Raw genomic sequence first — 12723 nt, 5'->3', positions numbered from 1 at the left:
GAAATTTTGGATGAAAAATTATAAATGGCATAAAGCATCAACTTCAGACTATCAGGGAAATAAGAGAAAGGAGATCACTAAATGTTAGTGGTCAGAATTTGTATGTTGAAGAACTTGAGTTTCTTGACTGTTCATAATGATTCCATACTCTAAGATATGAAACATTTCTTAAAACAAAATAATATTAAAAAAAGATTTTTCAGGGTAGTATACTACTTTCATAGGTCCAGGTTAGCCTGAAAACATTAAATGACTGCTATGTGTCAGGCACTGTGCCATGCACTGAGGGAGATACAAAGATTGGGATGTGATTCTTTGCCTCAAAAAACTTATAGTCTAGTAGAAGAGTGGATGAGCTAAAACAAACAAACAAACACACCAAATTACTGTAATACAAAGTTGGGCATGAAAGTGGAGGTGACCAAGAAAGTGCTATGATGAGTTCAAAGAAAGAAAAGATGCCAGCTTGCTAGGGGGAAAAGAACAGACTTTATGGAGGATGAAAATAAGGATAAAGATTCTTGATTGGATAGATGGAATGATGGTAACAGATGACTGATGTATGATCAACTCTCATTTAGCTTCTGTTTTCACTGCCAAGAAAAAATATCTTTGGATTGAAAAAGGCAAAGAAATAAGAATAATAGAGAGTTGACTCAAGTCAGCAGACTCAGATGAACTACATCTTAGTGTACTGGTAGATTTGATTTCTGAGCTATTGTCAGTAATCTTTGAAAGATTGTGGAGAATAGGGAGGTTCAGCACTACTTGAAGTATTGAAGAAGGGCAATTGTTCTTCCAGTTTTCATGAGAGAAGAGAAAAGAGCCATCAAACTATGGGTTAAGAACCTAACATCCATTCCTGACAAAAAGCCGAATACATATTATTAAAGGAGTGTTTATTAAAGTTCTAAAAAATGAAGAAGTAATCACAAAACTTTAGTATTATTTCATCAAAAACAGGTCATACCAGATTAACCTTATTTTTTTGGATATGATTTTTACACTGATTGATTGCAAAAATGTTTTTGATATAGTTTAACTAGGTCTTAGTAAGCAGTTAACAAAAGATCTTATATTATTCTTATGGAGAAACGGGTAAATCCGAATTAAACAAAAGAAATATATTTAGGTATATTTGGAAAGGGTTGAATGACTGAACCCAAAGAGTAGTCATTAATGTCTATTTGAGTGAAGGTTTCTAGTGGAGTGACCAAGCATCTATGATGTGTAACATTTTTATTGGTGACTTAGATAAAGGCATATATTGGATACTGGTAGGACAGATAGCTAAACGTTTTGTGACTGAATCAAAGAATGATTGACTTAATCTAAGAAATGGAAACTTATTAGAGATAAATTTCTTCTTACGCATATTAGCTGTGTGATCATGGGTAAATCACTTAACTTTTTTTTTGTCCCTAGGCAACTCTCTAAGATTATATATTGCATGACAATAGCTCATCTGAATGCATGAAAGGCATTTCCATACCGAGAGTGCCATGTTCTGTTGAAATAATAGTTCCAGACCAAAAAACAAAAAGAAACCAAACTAAACTACATCTTATAGTTGGATTTAGTTAGCCAACTTCACAAGTGTAATACTAGAGAGATTTGGGTAACAGCTCATATTAAAACCAAAAAAAAAGATGGGAAGGTTTTAGTGACCTGAAAAGTCAGTACTAATCAACAATGTAACATTGCAACTAATAAAAGGTAATGTGAGCTTAAGCTGCGTTAAACATGATGTGGGCTTTGTTGTTCCTCATTTTATCACTAAAGAGGTCATAATTCTGCTTTATTCTGCCCTGGTCAGACTGCATTTGGAGATGTAGAGTATTGTGTTCAGTTTTGGATACTGTATTTCCAGAAAGACATTAATAATGAAGATAACCGAGATGTGAGGGACTTTAAGATACAGCCAAATGAGGATTGTCTGAAGGAACAGGATATAATTATCCTGAACACGAGAAGACTTAGAGGGAGGATTTTAGCCTTCTTTTTAAATCAATCAATTAATTAATTAATAGTTTTAGTTTACAACATTAAGTTCCTTAAGTTTTTGAGTGTCAAATTTTCTTCCCCTCCCTCTCCTTCCCCCCCCCCCCCTCCAAGATGGCATGCAATCCGATGTAGGTTCTACATATACCTTCACACTAAACATATTTTCACAGTAGTCAAGTTGCAAAGAACTACAACCAGTGGAATGGATTTTAGCTTTCAGCTGTTTGATGGGCTGTTTTATGGAAGAGGGAGTCAATTTGTTCTTTCTGGTCTTAGAGGGCATCAGTAAGAGCTATGGGTAGAGGTAACAAAGACCTTTAGGTTTCATATAAGGAAAAAAATCCTAACAATTAGAGCTATCCCAAAAATAGAATGAATTCCTTTTAAATAGGAGACTTCAAGAAAGGACTAGATGATTACTTATAGGTGTTGTTGTAGAGACACTTCCTGTTCATGAGCAGATTGGACTTTTAAAGCCCTTTCCAACTCAGAGACTCTGGGATCCTGTAATTAAGGGTGGGGAATAATAATGATTATGCTTGCAGTCAGTTAACATGATGCTGACACGTGATTCCTGTCATGAATGGACTTTAGGATCATAAGGTCCAAGTAGAAAGCAACTTTAGAGGTCATCAAGTCCAACTCCCTCATTTTACAGATGACAGGACTTAGGTCAGAATACAGAAGTTAAGGGACTTGCCTACAGTCACTCTGGGGAGTAGCAGATGGCAGAATTGGGATTTGAACTAAGGTCCTCTGTATCCTAATTCAGCACCTTTAATTTACTTGGCTTTGTTTGTTTGCTTGTTTTGATAAAAGCTTTTTTTAAGAATTAGGAAAAGCTCACAAGGAGAAAAATTATGACCTAGGAAGAAGTATTAAAAAATTACCTCTTGAGCTGGAGGAAAACAATAGCTCACTAGCTGCCTGCTATTATTGCACATGGAGGTGTTACTAGGTAGAAGATGAGCAACAAACAGCTCTCTTTATCAAAAAAGGAAAAACAAAAATAAATAGCTCTAAAACTAAGCAGAAGGATTTAAATTAGATATAGAGAAAAGTTTCCCACTTAACTGCGAGAAATGGTACAATTTTCCAAGAGGCAGTGGGCAAGAACCAGTCTTACAAATTTGAGGTGCTTCTGATCCTTCAAATTTCAGTATATGTAGAATGAGTGACAAAAATTCTGATTTATTCACTTTTAGTACTCAGGTACTAACTTTGCAAGACCTTTGGATTCCATTCAATATCTTAGTACTTAAATTTATTTTGTTTTCTTTCTCATAAGCTTTAACTTACCTATTCAGTGCACCAATGAAGTATGTGCCCTTCTGTCCATAGTGGTTTCCTTTATACTTTTAGCTTTTAAGGCACCAAAGTGCTTAGCACTGAGCGCTTGAAAAATAACTTTATGCTATGATCTAGTTTCTGTGTTGAATACTTTTTTTTGTATCAGGACATATTATTACTGAGGCTATGGAAGTATCTTATGATGATAACAAGGTGATTTGGGGTGGGGAATCACTTTGGAATGAAATGGCACTTTGCGACTGTTAGCTAGAAGAAGGGATTCCATATAATAGTTCATTGTACAGAGTTCCTCCATCAATCCTTAGACAACCCAATTGACACTCATCATTTCAAAGCCATTGGAGGCCAATGCATTTAAGAGGAATGTAAAGAATAGTATAGGCAATAAACAGAAGGCTTGTAAAAATATAATGTGTAGTAGGGAGGAGGATTGGGAGATCTATAAAAAGCCCCAGAAACGAGCGAAAATATAATTAGAGGAGCCAAAAGACATATTGAACACAATCTCCAAGACTATTTCAGGCAACAGTAAATGTCTCCTCAAATATATCTTCAGTAGATGAAAGTAAGAAACCAGTCCGCTGGAGAGAGGAGGATATGAAGGGCTAACAAAAATCAGCTTCATTCAACACATAATTTTCATCTTCTTTACAAGATTAGATGGTGCTTAAAATAAGGATATTCAATTCTGAATTTTTATATTGGGGGTGCAGAAGGGAAAGGGAAAAGACGAATTATAAATTAAAATAGTACATGAGGCAGATGGTACTCAGAATAAGCTGGGCAAACTGGCATAAGAAAACCAACCACAACAGCTCTCTTGTATTTTCTTTTCCCAGATCTTATCAGTTAAACAGCCTTTTTCCCAGGTTGTTCTAAAGTTAGTTTTTCTTTAATGTTTAAGAAATATTTTCTCTGCTTCTGTTTTCTAAAAGGCAGAGAGTTGAATGCCATGGCTCTCTGAAGTCAGAAATACTCAATCTTTCAATACAGAGGAAGAGTACCATAGAGGGAAGGGTGCTGGATTTGGAAGCAGGGGGAACCTGGATTCTAGTCCTCACCGACACTTCTGATGCTTAGTTTCTCTGAGGCTGTTTTCTTATCTGTAAAAGGGGATAAAACACCTGTAATATGTATCTTGTCAGTGTTTTTTTGACTCAAATCATATAATGTTCGTAAAACAGTACAGAAAAGCCAATTATTATCGTATTTACAAGGAAGTGATATTTTGGCATCTTAATCTTCAAATCCACAAGCATTTATCAAGCACCGATGCGCACATGCGTGTATGTATGTGTGTGTGTGGGGGGGTGGGGCTACTGATCACCCTAAAAATGCGATGAGTTTTGTATCCAAATTAACTTTGTCATTGCTCCATAAAACTAGAAGTCAGTGTTTTGAATTGGAAAAGGGAAAGGCTATGTTTAAATAGGGAAAGAGCAAGTACTTCATGATTTTGGAAGAAGCAACCAAGGAAAGATGGTCTCCTTGTAACCAGATTTGAATGGGGTTAAGTAAGTGGCTATTAATTAGTGAATCTTTCCTCTGTGTCTCAATTTATATACAAGTAACCAATTGATTTTTTTTTCCTTTTGAATCAACTCAAGTCACTTTGGGTGTAGGTTTAAGAAGCTAAACAGCAGAGATAAAGGACCAAATTTGAGATTTTTGAATACTTGTCATAAGTCTGCAGATAGATGAAATTTCTCCTCAGAGATAAAAATGCTAAAACAAACAAAACGTCAAGTTCTCACAGCTAATTCTCTGATGCCAGTGTATGCAGAGCATTCCACTAAAAGACAGGAACTTTCAGCTCTTGTGTTGAGCATCCATACACTATGATAAGTGGGAAGAGCAGTGGCTGAATCGGACTCCTAGCTCTGCCAGTATTAACCTGACAGATTATTCAGCCTCTCTGCTCTTCACTTTACTCATTAGGGAAATGAGGGGGGTTGGATCAAATGATCTCTCATATCCCTTCCATTTGACAAAGAAGTGACTGTATCAGGTGGCTATTTTTTCTTTCATTTTATAGGTTATTGAACCCTTACAGAAGGATCTCAACTTTTCTAATTAGTTTTCTAGGAGAAAAATAAGATTGCTGTGTGTGTACCACATGCAAATTTGAGAGAATAAAATGTGAGTTTTATAGTCAAGAGTTCTAACTCACAAGTCTGGCACCAGGAACAAATTCATTTGGGGTGGGGAGGTGTTCCTTGGCCCTACTCAGGTACAGATGTTCCAGGAAAAGGGGTTGCTCCTCCTGGAGACTGGGAGAGTCTGGTCTGAATCCCTATAGGCTTGCTGATGCTTACCTATGAAGCTCCAACTCCCAGGAAGAGGGAGTTGGTTATGAGAGTGGGAAGTAGTGGTGAGGAAAAGGGGCCCAGGAGAGGGGAAGAATGGATAGGACTTCAGGGGTGTCAGCTTGGGATAGGAGGGGGAAAACATTGATTGTATTGTATGTCATGGCACCGGCAGAGGACCGAAAAGCATAGAGATAATAGGCCACTGTGAGGAGGACATACAGTCCCAGGATATTGCCTGGGATGCACAGACCCTGGATATTTTGACATAACTGTCCAAATCTTCCCACACTCTGAAGTTCATGAGGTCCTCCTGTAATCAAGGGATGAGAGAGGAGTCTGAGGCATCTTTCCTCCCTGATTCCTCTTACCTACCACCACCTCCGCATCTGGCTTGCTACTGGAGTAATTCTAGATTTAGAACTGGCATTCTGTTTTATAGAAGAAGTTTACTGGTAAACAGTAGCTTAATACATTTGATTGCTTAATTAATTCTTTGGAGAGGTTCTCTCATGACTAGAGTATCTTGTCAATCACTGTAAGTGAGTGGGGTGGGTGATTGATTGATTTAATAGATCCCACACTTTCCCTAACAATGAGGATTCCTTTTGAGTTCTGGGACATAGACTAAAGTGGAATGTGAGCACAATTCTACATCTTTCACTACTTTTAAAGAATTAGACTGGCTGTACCTTTAATGTACCATTAGCTCTCATTTCTAAACATTTCAATTCATTATGGTGCCTATTACAGTGTCTCATATGTTGAAGGCACTCAATAAAACCTGGCTTGAAAAATTTCTAAAAACCCAGTAGTGTTGTCTTCTGGTTTTGTGGTCCTTTTTTTGGTGAGGGTCCATAGTAGCAGAGAAGTTCTATGGGGCGGTTTAGAATATATATGTATGTATGTATATATATATATATATATACACACACACACACACACATACACACACACATATGAACCTATGAATGAATAGTTCTTAAAAAACTCTACTGGAAGAAAGTAAGGAATAGTGAGAATAATAACTGATGTCACTTAATCCAAGTATTTTAGACTTCTCGATATCCATTATGAACAGTCCTTATACAGATGGTTCATCAACATTCTATACTGTTCCTTTCCAGGGGGAAGTGGAACACCTGTCTATGACAAAAAGTCATTCATTTGAGAAGAATAAGAACAAGCAGGAGTTTGTCCCCAGATGTTAATAGTTGGGTGGTCATACATTGAGCAGTGCCATATTATTTAATCTTTCAGTATGTTCAGGCTTCTAATTGACTGCCATTATATAATTTTTTTCTGTGTTGCCAAGACTCATGTAGCTTGTTTTTCTAGGCTCAGACAGCACACATTGTCCTAGAAGATGGAACCAAGATGAAAGGTTACTCCTTTGGTCATCCGTCATCTGTTGCTGGTGAAGTTGTTTTCAACACTGGCCTGGCGGGGTGAGTAATGCTTAAACCATGTTGTCTTTCCACTTATAGTTAAGGGCACTGGGTTTATTTTAGGTAGAATAGGAGGGAAGATTATCCACTAACGTAGGATATGGGTGCACAGTACCAAGCCTTGGGCATATATCATTAAGGAAGAGACCACTGAGACACAGCAATGATACTTGCTTTCTGCTCTTCCTACTGCCAGGTAGTTTCTCCAAAGGGTAAACAACTTTGACAACCTAGACTGGAAGCACAGAGCATGTGTCTCTCTGTTAGGTCACCCACTCCTGATTATTTGTGAATCTGATTAGAGTAGAGAATAAAAAAGTAAGGAATGACAGCAGAATACCCATCTCCCTCTTGGTTCCCAAGAGAACACTTTTGTTTTAGAATAATTCAGTAGGATCATAGAATCATAGCCTTTAGAGAAGGAAGGCTTTGTGAGTCATCTTGTCCAGGTGTTTGGTTTTGCAGATGAGGAAACTGAGGCTGAAAGAGGGAAAGAGATTTTTCACGAGGTCAAATAGGTAATGTGTAGCAGAACCTAGGTTTAGAATCTTGGCTTCTGATTCCAAATCCAGTGTTCTTTCTATTATATTTTGTAGCTGCTTTATTTGTGAATAGGCTTTTAAAAGCCGTACTCTATTAGCATAATCTCAAAGACTGAAGAAATATTTTATTTCCTGGTTATTTCTTAAAATCTTGTAATTAGATAGGAAAGATGAAATTACAGAGAATAGCATTCATACTCTTCCTATTATTAGTTGTCATTGAGATAGGAAATGTCTAATGTTGATACCTTTTAAAAGGCACAATGATGATTTAAATGAAAGAATCACCATAATATATTTGTCACCAAGGTTGTTTTTTTTAAAGTGAGTTTTGGATCTCAATATTTACAAAACCTACTCGACATTTGAGATGTTATTAGAAACATAATAGTCCAAGACAGAGGTGATAGAGAAACTACACAGTCAGTCCTATCCTGGAGTGTCTGGGAGTCAGGAGTTCTGGGTCCTAGTCCTAGATTTGCCACAAATTATTTGTGTGACTTATAGTGAATCTCTTTGATTCTGTAGTCCTCATTTTCCTCATCTGTAAAATGGAAAGGTTGGATTAGTTTGAAGAGTTAATATCCCTTTTATATCATGGAGCCTTTGGCAGTCTGAAACCTATGGACCACTTCTCAGAATAATGCTTTTAAATGCATAAAATAAATTTTATAGGATTATAAAGGAAACCAATTACATTGAAATATAGTTATCAAAATAGTAAAAGAAAAACAGTTCATGAACCCCAGATTAAGAATTTTCAGGCTAGATGACTCTGAAATCCTATGATCATATAATTCATCATTGTTCTGTAAAAATATATCTAGAACAACTATTTATAAAGTTTTTTTATAAGAAAAGGGAGGGTCACCTTTTCTGTAAAAATACTTGATAAGTTCTTATAGGGAGCTTCCAGTTGAGCCCAAAAAGGAGAAGAGGTACTGATTTAACTGATGTCCAAGGTATTGGCTGAGATTCCATTATTTTATTAATGTACACTCTCCCCCAAACTCTTAGCTGCCTATGTGAAACAAAGAGCACTAGATGGGTTTTTAAATAGTTCCACTGGTGAGAATGTTAAATTACAGTGTATGAAATCTGTTTGCAAAGTTTTGCTTCACAAGGCAATTATTTAAGCTTTTCGACAGCACTAATTACTAGCTGTGTTAATATACCTGCCAACAAACAACTGTTTAATATAGATCAGAATGATGGAGGGCACTAGAGTTTTCTTCCCCGTGATAGATTATAGGTAATAAATCTTGTCACATCACAAAAGTCAAACAGGACCTGATGGATTAATTTCCCTTCAACACAGCAGTTCCCTAGCCCAAGCTATATTTATTCATTTACGGATGAGAGTTAAGAGTTTGTTCAGAAGGAATGGCTAGTTCTGTTAAGGAGAGCTGGAGGAGAAAGGGGTGGGGAGTAAGATTTATTTGTTAAAGACACATCTCCCTTTGATGTTGAAGCCTAGAAGGGTTTTAAAAATTGGTCCAAGGCCTTCATCTTCTGCTGAAGGACTGCATTGGGTGGCATTCAGATAGGTTCTTAGAATCATTGACCTAGAGCCAGACAGGGACTTTAGAGATTATCCTTTCCATTTCTCTCATTTTATAGATGAAGTTACTGAAACCCATAAAGGTTAAGTGACTTGCCCAAAATCATACAACTATTTAATGGCAGAGCTGAGACTAGAAACTGGCTCATGGCATTGAGTCTTTCATCTTTTGCTAATAAAAGAATATTCTAAGGCAGAGGAGTTAGCTGAGATATCCATGATACTTGTGCTACTCAATGCTTTTCTTGGCTTTTAGTCTTTAGGATGAAGCCATGGAGGAGAAGAGGGCACATCAGAGAACAATAAATTCAGCTTTTTTCCCCTCCACTGTAGCACTGTACATAAAACAAAAATTGAGTATGATACTAGGAAGATCCAGCAAGGAGAGAGTTAGGTGCTTAACACCATCCTCTCATCATATCAGCCATGGACAATCCATAACCAGAGTCATATTTTAAACATAGAGAGCATAAGATCAAACGTTAGAACATTTGGGTTTTACCTATGTGATTCTGGGCAAATCATGTAACATTTCTGGTTCTCAGTTTCTTCATCTGTAAAATGAGGTGATTGGAATAGGTGTCCTTGAAGGAATATTCTGGCTCTTTAATTCTATAATTCTGTGTTCTTGAATATGAGAATTATTAGTACTGGAGGATGCCTTAGAAGCACATGTAAAACGAATTGTTGAAGGAACCTTAACAAGAAACTTGGAAGGCCATCAATCTAGGGCAACTGATCTTAGGGAAAAACTACAAAAGATTAGAAATCTGGGGCAAATTAGAGTTGAAAAAGAAAATATTATATTGAATGAAATACTTCTAGTAGAGATCTCTTCCAAAAGAGTTTGAGAAATTTGTGAATGGATTTGAGAATGAACTTTCTTTTGTGGTTTCTAAGTTGTTGACTCTGTTATCCTGAGAACAAGATTCACTTTACGTAAGTTAAAGAGACAGTGGGATTCAGTGCAAAGCATGTTGAATAAAGAAACAGAGATCCAAGGTTCAAATCCAAGCTCTGCCACTTAGACCACTATGAAATCAGGCAAATCACTTTACATGCCTGGACTTCAGTCTCTTAATCTCTAGGAGGGGTACTTAATGACCTTTTGGTTCATCTTTTTATATAAACGCTAGTACTGAGATTTTATTTCAGGGAACTCCTAGATAAGGAAACTCCCTCTATGAATTCAAGCTGGTACCTTTTCGGGAACTTATAGTTTTAGAGAATAAGTAGCATAGTGGAGAGAGGCTGTTACTTTCCCAAGATTACATAGCCAGTATGTCTTAGGCAGCACTTGAACCCTGGTCTTCCTGGCTCTGAGGCTAATTCTCTGTCAACAACTACATCATATTGCCTCTTGTGTAGCCCAGGAATGTGCACACGTATCAGACCTGATTCTACCATAGCATATGCTTGTCTCAGAGATTAAGCTATGCACATCCTATTTATGCATGACCAGTATGGTAAAGTTACAAATGGATCATTAAATTAGTTATGGTTCCTTTGGTCACTTGTCTTTGTATAGAAAATGAAAACTTATGGGAAAAGCTACATGAATGAAATAGAATTCAGGATGTCTTAAACTTTTTCCATTCTCTACCCCTTTCTGGTTCAGCAGTGTTTGTTGGCGTTGCATGGCCTGAGGGCATGTGCAGTGCAAAGTGTGCATGCTTTGTGTTCAGAACCAAGGCTGCATTGAAGTTGCATGATACAACCCGGGCAAGCGCTGCCAGAAACACCTTGGATTCATTAGATGTTTAGTTTTTAATTAATTTTTGGTCACTGTGTGTTCAGAAACCTTTTACTATTGCCAGATTTTTCACAACCCCATATGGGGTGGCAACCCGCACTTTAAGGAACACTGAATAGATTGAGTAGGTGGGAGATAAAATTTAATATTGATATTGCATGCATATATATTTAGTAATTTTATATATACTTCTCTATTTTGGGGATTCCAAGAAAATTCAAAATGGATATTGCAGAATTAACTTCCATTAGTTTGCATTATTTCGACAGAATAGTTCATACTCAAGAAAAGAAAAAAGGATATATAAATCAACAATATTTTGATAACTTACGTGCTGGTTTCTAAAACTTAGAGATAAGTTTCCAATTTATATTTTGATAAGAATATCAAATTACAATAGAAGTATCAATTTGAACTTTTTATATCTGGTAGGCTATGCAAAATGTAGGTCCTTTTCATTTTCTAAGCAAAACATATAAGTAAAGACTTTTTTAAAATGGGGAAATGTAAACAAAAAGCTCAAAAAGATAAAAGCTTTCTTATTTTTGTTTTAATGATGGCTTATATTTACAAATTAATGTTTCCAAAATACTTTCACCTATATTATCTTGTTAATCTTAGTCTATCTTTATAACAATATGTTGGGCAAGCAGGATACAAATTCTGTATCTCATTTTTCAGTTAAGAAAGTGGAATAGCAAGGACTAGAACTTGCCATTTCTGTCCTTGACTCATTGTTTTAACTTTTTTAGCATGGTGTTTTTATGTTTAGTTCAAGAAATGTTTTATGCATTCTCATATATCGATACAAAAAAAGAGAAGGCCACAGAAAGGTTCTGAGAAGGTACTCTTATATTGATGGGCCTGTTTTCCCTCAATTTGCAATTCTGTGAGTAAATTTCTATGGCAATCTAAAATCTATTTAAGATTACTTAGGACAGGGACCTGGACTTTAAAATATCCATCATCATACATTTCACCGATTCGCAATAATTTTAGTGATTCGAAACTGTTGTAAATAAGCTTCTTTCTGTTGATAACATCTTGGTATATTCACCTAGGTACCCTGAAGCTATTACAGACCCTGCCTACCGAGGACAGATTCTTACAATGGCCAATCCAATAGTGGGAAATGGTGGTGCTCCAGATACTGCTGCACTGGATGAAATGGGGCTAAGCAAATATTTAGAGTCTGATGGCATTAAGGTAATGGTTGTGAATTCGGTAGAAAGATTCTCAGACAAAGTGAAACATGAATCGAGTAATTTTCTCAACTCAGCTTAATCTTAGTAATTTTATGGTCCAAATCTGTTTTTTTATGAATAGAAAAATTGTTTTCCTACAAGAGAATAATTTAGACTTCAATTATTCAGAATAGTTGTCTACTTTGCCTGAACTTACTCTGTTTTTCATTTTGGCTACATAGAACTTGTTTAGATTATGATCTTCAATGAAAAGATCCCTGACAGATTTATAGTAATGTAGCTTAAAATTTATACCTTGTACTAGACTCAATCCTATTCAATTCAGTACATTCAGTGAACATTTGTTAAATACCTGCAGTGTGTAGAAAATTGTATTAGGTGCTAGAGGAGAATATCTGTGGGATTAAGTAAAGGGAATGGATGGACAGGCATTCAGATAATAGTAAAGTCAGAGGTCTGGGAAGATTTGAATCAGAGAGTCCAGCCAATACCAGAAACCTAGCTAGGAGATTAGAATTTTGGGACAGAAATATAGTTACTAGAGGTGAGGTTATGGGACACCAGAATAGAAAGCCAGTCCTTGGAATTACTGC

General features: G+C 36.4%; 1 protein-coding gene across 1 annotated transcript in view; it reads left to right on the top strand.

Moving 5' to 3' along the window:
- The window catches only part of CPS1 (carbamoyl-phosphate synthase 1), a 183545-nt gene that overhangs the window by 39536 nt on the left and 131286 nt on the right, over positions 1 to 12723 (top strand). The window contains exons 3-4 of the mRNA XM_036755918.1: positions 6960 to 7069; positions 11987 to 12131. Coding sequence (XP_036611813.1) covers positions 6960 to 7069; positions 11987 to 12131 — 255 coding nt within the window. The remainder of the gene's footprint in view (positions 1 to 6959; positions 7070 to 11986; positions 12132 to 12723) is intronic.

This window comes from Trichosurus vulpecula, chromosome 4 (genome assembly GCF_011100635.1).
Source record: "Trichosurus vulpecula isolate mTriVul1 chromosome 4, mTriVul1.pri, whole genome shotgun sequence".
NCBI lineage: Eukaryota > Metazoa > Chordata > Mammalia > Diprotodontia > Phalangeridae > Trichosurus > Trichosurus vulpecula.
Note: the sequence above shows the minus strand (reverse complement) of the source record. Positions and strands in the feature narration are given on the sequence as shown.